This window comes from Hippoglossus hippoglossus, chromosome 7 (assembly GCF_009819705.1).
Source record: "Hippoglossus hippoglossus isolate fHipHip1 chromosome 7, fHipHip1.pri, whole genome shotgun sequence".
In the NCBI taxonomy this organism is placed as follows: domain Eukaryota; kingdom Metazoa; phylum Chordata; class Actinopteri; order Pleuronectiformes; family Pleuronectidae; genus Hippoglossus; species Hippoglossus hippoglossus.
In genome coordinates this window covers 6,427,203-6,432,911 of record NC_047157.1, presented here as the reverse complement: position 1 = coordinate 6,432,911, position 5,709 = coordinate 6,427,203, and the positions used below count along the sequence as shown (strand labels likewise).

General features: G+C 43.0%; 1 protein-coding gene across 3 annotated transcripts; it reads right to left on the bottom strand.

The window, feature by feature from the left end:
• Positions 1-1,124: 1,124 nt before the first annotated feature.
• On the bottom strand, positions 1,125-5,064 carry LOC117764970 (twist-related protein 2-like). Of its 3 annotated transcripts, none has more exons than XM_034591155.1 (3): positions 3,794-5,064; positions 3,381-3,629; positions 1,125-1,732 (listed from the first exon to the last, which is right to left on the bottom strand). In XM_034591155.1, exon 1 carries the CDS (start codon positions 4,687-4,689, stop codon positions 4,042-4,044), a length of 648 nt encoding a protein of 215 aa, XP_034447046.1. In that variant the 5' UTR covers positions 4,690-5,064; the 3' UTR covers positions 1,125-1,732; positions 3,381-3,629; positions 3,794-4,041. The 3 variants fall into 3 exon arrangements, with proteins under 3 accessions (XP_034447046.1, XP_034447047.1, XP_034447045.1); XM_034591156.1 differs by having other exon boundaries at positions 3,838-5,064; XM_034591154.1 differs by having other exon boundaries at positions 3,381-5,064.
• Between the last annotated feature and the right edge of the window lie 645 nt (positions 5,065-5,709).

Genomic DNA, 5,709 nt, shown 5'->3' with positions numbered 1-5,709 from the left:
TGATCTGTGAGAGACTCTACCTTTGCTTCTTATTAACTTGCACTGAGGATTAAATAAATCAAGGATGCTAAGTCTACAGAAATAAGTGGACTGAAGAGACAGCAGCTGTGTCTCAATTCAGGGGCTGAATCCTTCGGCTGCGTTTAAATACTGATTGCATCACAGCGGTGTGACCAGGCTGTCCTCTTTCGAATACTCGAAATAATATTCTTTCGAATTCAGCCGACAAATGCGTCCTTCTATCCCATGAAACAAAGGCTCAGGTAGATCCTCCCCAGGTCAACCTATCCCAGAATTCACTGTGCTTCAGTGACAAACTGTTTTTCAAAGATGTCATGGCACCAGTAAGCATCAAGAAGTCAGTATCACACTTTTGGCGCGTCCAACTGCAGCTGTTGCTAAGCGACAGCAGTAAGGGCGTGACACACTGGTGACGCGTATCACAAAAATCCTCCATAGAACAGGCCGTTTATTTTCCGTTTGGTCTTCGTGAGCCTCATAGACCACATCCTCTGAAGAAGCCGGCCCCGGAATTGGGACAAAGTTTGTGTGTTGTTTCTATGTATGAGGTCTTATGATAGATGTGGGACTACCAGTCACTTCACTGCCAGGAGTTTTTATTTTTCATGGTTTGACATAATGCAATATGGCCAACATTCGGTGATACTGAATTACAAAAGCAAGTTACTGATCAGTTTAGTTCAGCTATGCTGTTTCTCTTTTCAGTGTTTTCGTCCAAAGTTTTAATGATTTCAAGCACCAAGATACACAACTGGAATAGGATCAAGTTACAACCTAGAGGGTAAGTCCATACAGGCTATAAATATTCCTTGAGTCCTTAATTGCACATTAACATGTTCTTTTTTTGAGGAATTAACTGTCCCTGACCGGCCAGGCAAAGGCACAGAGAGACCTCATTAAAAAAAATGAGCGAGAGAGAGAAGGAGAGGGAAAGAGAGAGAGAGCGGGAGAGAGCGAGCGGGGGAAGGAGGAAGGAAGGGAAAACAAGAGAGACAGTTTAACAAGTGAGACAGGAGACAAAGAGGGTGTGGTGCCAGCAGGACGAACAGTAAATCTCTGCGCTGTTCCTCGGCCAGTTTAAGAAACAACTGGAACGTCAGCAATAGTTTGAAGACAGTTTTATTTTCTTACAGACAAATATGTTTTTGTGTCCTTTATGTATCACTACATCTAGGTCTGCAAGCCTTTCTCTGCTTGGGATGTTTATAATCAGTCAAAGTGTGTCATTCATTTCACATAGAGCACCACACTGTACATACTTCAAGTAAATGCAACACACAGCCACACAGCCACCCTCTGTAAACTGATTCACAGGAGATGAACACACTATAATGTAACGTCTGAAGGTGAAGTCTTGGTTTAACTGCAGGTTAAATGTTTTTTCCGGTGACAGCAATTGTATAAATTCACTTTGAACAATTTAATAGGGGAAAATAGTATGAAACAAAAACAAAAACAAAATGCTCAAACTTCTTCAGTAATGTTGTTATCTTCTCGATATATGGCATCTTTTAGATTGTTTGGCTGGTCCAAAGAAACGTCCCGATGTCTGTCTGTATCCTGATGCCTTTTATTAAGTCTCTTAAACAGTCTCTCTCCTTAATTCAAACATGAGGTACCTAAAGGTTTCCATTGCCATCAAATCCACATGATTAGAAATTGTAGCAAGGAGTAGAGATGTACAAGGAAGATCAGTCACTTTATTCAGCAGCTGGAAAGATAGAAATACAGACATGTTACTATGGTAACAATTGATATTCATATAAGAGTTTGTGATGGTCACACTGGACACAGTTTAATGTTTATATCACTTAATGTTGCACGTATGAATAAGACTCTCCCACATTACTGCTCCAGAAGACAATAATGAGGCACTTATATTCTAATATTATATGGAAAGAAGAAGATAAGTCATTTTCTTAATTAATTTCATCATTGCATAAAAACAGAAGTAAATATTACTGTTTTTTTTTACTTTCTCACCCTGGCATCCCTGTACTGCACTGAACACTGAAAAAAGAAAATGTATTACCATCTTTAAAAAAATACTTAAATTGGTGACACACAATTGAATTCTGTTTCTTCAAATTAAAGTTAGCAAGTGTTTTAAAATAACTTGTTAAGTTAAACTTAATTCATTTGTAAGTCACCAAGTATCAGTCATTCTAAAGTTGGTCCAACAGTTTTCTTTTTCAGTGAATCGCTGTTTTTCCAAATGTGGCTGTCGTCCAGTCTCAGTAATTTGATGAATGCCGACTGAAATTGAACTTTCTATGTAAACTGCTTAGGGGCTGCATTTTTTCACTTTTGTCCCAGAACTGAATTATTTTGAAATGTCAAGTTGCTTCTAACGTGTCAGTCAAGGTTCGTCCTCTGAGCCCACACTGTGCTGACTGCTGGGGCTCGGTAAAAAAAGACTTCAAGCGTCTTTATAGGAGCTGGAAACATTAGCTACCTCCCTGCACATTCTAATGATAGGTTGCTGCATCCTGGCAATGAAGGAACAAGTGGTTTGTCATTGATATGTGTTGAGTACAAACAGCAAGGCAACCTTTATGTTTTTGTAGTTTGGTTTCATATGAAATGAAAGCTAATGTTGCCGGTGACGTTTGCTTGGCATTAACATCTGTTTTACGTAAGGACAGAATCAGAGGTACAGCAACTCTAAAAACTGGCTTTTTTGTATAATTTGGTAATTGTGTATTCGACTTTTAGAGAAAAAGACATGTATGTGTAGGTTTTTGTGCATGGTTGCGTGCGCATGAAGATACCTGTGCATGTAAGCTCATTTGTGTGCATATAAATCAGCCCTCACCTCCTCTATCACTCCCAGTGGTTTTACGGCGGGAAGCCACATCAGTCTCTCCCTTTGATGGCAACACACATGATTCATGGCTTTTTAAGACCATTTGTTTTCATTACGCCTCCTCGTCAGCTCGCTGTAGCTGTATCGCGCTTTCATGCAACGCAAGCAAATTTGGGCCGAAATGAGAGGAAAGAATTTCTAGAGGAGAGGCTTTTTTTTGGCTTTGGAAGAAACAAAGGGGCTTGGTTTGGGTAAAAAGAGAAGAAACTTTAGTCAGGATGACAGCCGCCCGCAGCTCCTTTTTCCACCGTCGCTTGGGTTCAGAGGTGGTCAGGGATTCACAGTATGTCAGAGTCTTGGAAAAGTAGGAGTTGAAAGGGTATGGAAATGTCAGAGGTCTGAAATATCAAATTTTGTCTTTCCAGTTCTGACCTTCTTCTAATCCCATGTTGCGCATACTATATTACATAAAACCAGTGCAGTACTTCAATGCAGAAATTAAATCAAATAAAAACATGAACTAAAGATCAAATGTGGCTCAGAGTATGCATACCTATGATGATGATGTGATGTTGACTGATGGAGGTTAAGGGTGATAAAAGATAGGGATGAAACCAGAGGTCAAGCTTCGCAATCCAGGAAGAGCTGAGGGGTCCGGAGGGGGGGGCTCCTGGAAGAACAAGCCGTGCTGTCATGTGGAGGCAACATTAAGGAAAGGGTATCCTTAACCATCAGCTGGTTGAACTGAATGAATGTAGAATGAAGTCCGGCTGTTTTTGTCTCTCGCCTGTCCTGTCGTCCCCTGTGATCGATGTAAACAGAGGACAAGTGTCGTAAAAAAAGATCCTCAAAAAATACTAGGAATCACACACTGAGCACAATGTCCCTGTTTTGGTACATTTCTCCAAAACTGACACACATGAGCAGTAAGAGCTCAACAATAGAATGATAAGAATTCATATTTACATCAGATATCTGGTCTGACAACAATGGAAGTTACTGCAATTTACATGAAAGGGTAGTGGCTTCAAACTACCAAACTCTTCTCATCGAGGTGTCAGATAGTCTTTCCACTGAGGCAAACAGATGAGCTACGTTGAGGAGTTTATTAGTGTGAGTCCACTGTCAGCTGTCTGTAAGAATATTTCCGTCATGAGGAGGTTTTAGGCGTAAGGTTTTAGCAGTCAAAGGACAAATCTTTCTTCCAGGCAGGGTTAGTGACTCGCGGACATGGTCGACCAGGCCCCCTCCATCCTCCACACAGAGAAGGCGTAGCTCAGTCTTTCATGTGCAAGGTAGTTACATCCAGCTTGTTTAGAGTCCATCTCGTCGCTCTCCAACACCTGGTACAGGAAATCAATGTAGCGCGATGCCAGCTTGAGTGTCTGGATCTTGCTCAGTTTGTCAGAGGGGAGAGTGGGGATTATTTTACGCAACGAGGCAAAGGCGTCATTCAGAGATTGTGTCCGCTGGCGCTCCCGGATGTTGGCAATCACCCGCTGGCCGTGCGGGTCCTCGAGGGCTAAGAGGTCTTCAGGACTAGGACCGGGGACGGGGGAAAGGGAGGGGCCTGAGGAAGGTGGCCGGTGCAGAGGACTCCTCTTAAGTCTCTTGGTTCCAGAAGGAGTGTAGACCTGGATCTCGTCCCCTGGCTTGACTTTGCTATCATCCACTACTGTGGCGGGAGCAACTGTGGCGACGTGATCCTCCGGATGTGAGCCTGTCTGCCTTTTACGCCCGGTGGCCCCTGGTGTTTCTACAACAACGGGACATGCGTTAGAAGGTGGTCTACCCATGTTGTCCTGGCTGGAAACCACCCCTCCCTCAGGGTGGTCATCATTAGACTGCTCCTCCTCTCTCATGCTTGGCCACGTTTTTCTTCTTTGAATATCTCAGTGTTTCTCTCTTCTCTTCAGTATGTTTCTCTCCACTCCCCCTCTGCTTCTCTCGCACAGTTTTCTTGGCTCCGTTCGTCTTCAGAAACTCCCTCCGTTACCTTCTGTGTTCCTCTGGGCCTCTGCTGTGTCGCTCTACTTTCTCCAAAAGTTATAAGATTCTCACTTTGTCACATCTAAACGTGTTAAGCCAAAATGGGAGCGTAATCAGCTCTAAGGTTTAGATTGCGACAACGCTTCTTCATCCACACGCATGGAAATCTGCCAGCGATTTCTACTCATTCTCTGTCAGCGCATACACTGCATCGGCAAACTGGACTGCTCTCATGCTCCGCTCCTGTAGCTGCATGTGAGACAGCAGCAACCCGAATCTGACTTTTTAAAGGGAGGGGACCGTGAAACTTTCAGCTTCCCACCCATTTGACTCCCTGATTGGTCCGGAGGTCTTTTTTTTTGACAGCTGAGCTTAAGACAACAGGAAGAACAAATTTGAAGCAATTGGTCCGATCAAAGGGACGAGGCGGAGACAAAGGTGTGTCGTACAGCCAACCAAATTGAACCGTTGTGACGTTTGCTTCTTGTCATAGAAGTTGCCCAAGTTTATAGGTTCCAGATTTCCTCCAAAGCTCGCCGACCACCCCCCTCCCTCTCTCTGCCTGGTTCTCTGTCCTCTCCATAACACTGCTCTCCATATACTTCAGAGAAAAGAGAGAGAGAGAAAAAAAACTGTAAAAGAACCTCTACAAATGTTTTTGTTTCTGGGTTGAAAGTTGGACAAAGGTCACCTACGTTCTTCTGCCACGTGCTGGGTCTTTAGTGAAATGTGATGATATTTCTTAAGATGCAACATTCCAGGCAGATGGAGTCATGACGATTGGGGACTTAAGAAATATATCTTTACAGTAAACAAAATAACATTGTTGTAGTTGTCAGATCGGCCAATTAAAGTGATTGAAGACGAATAGAAATATGTAATGCCACAATAGA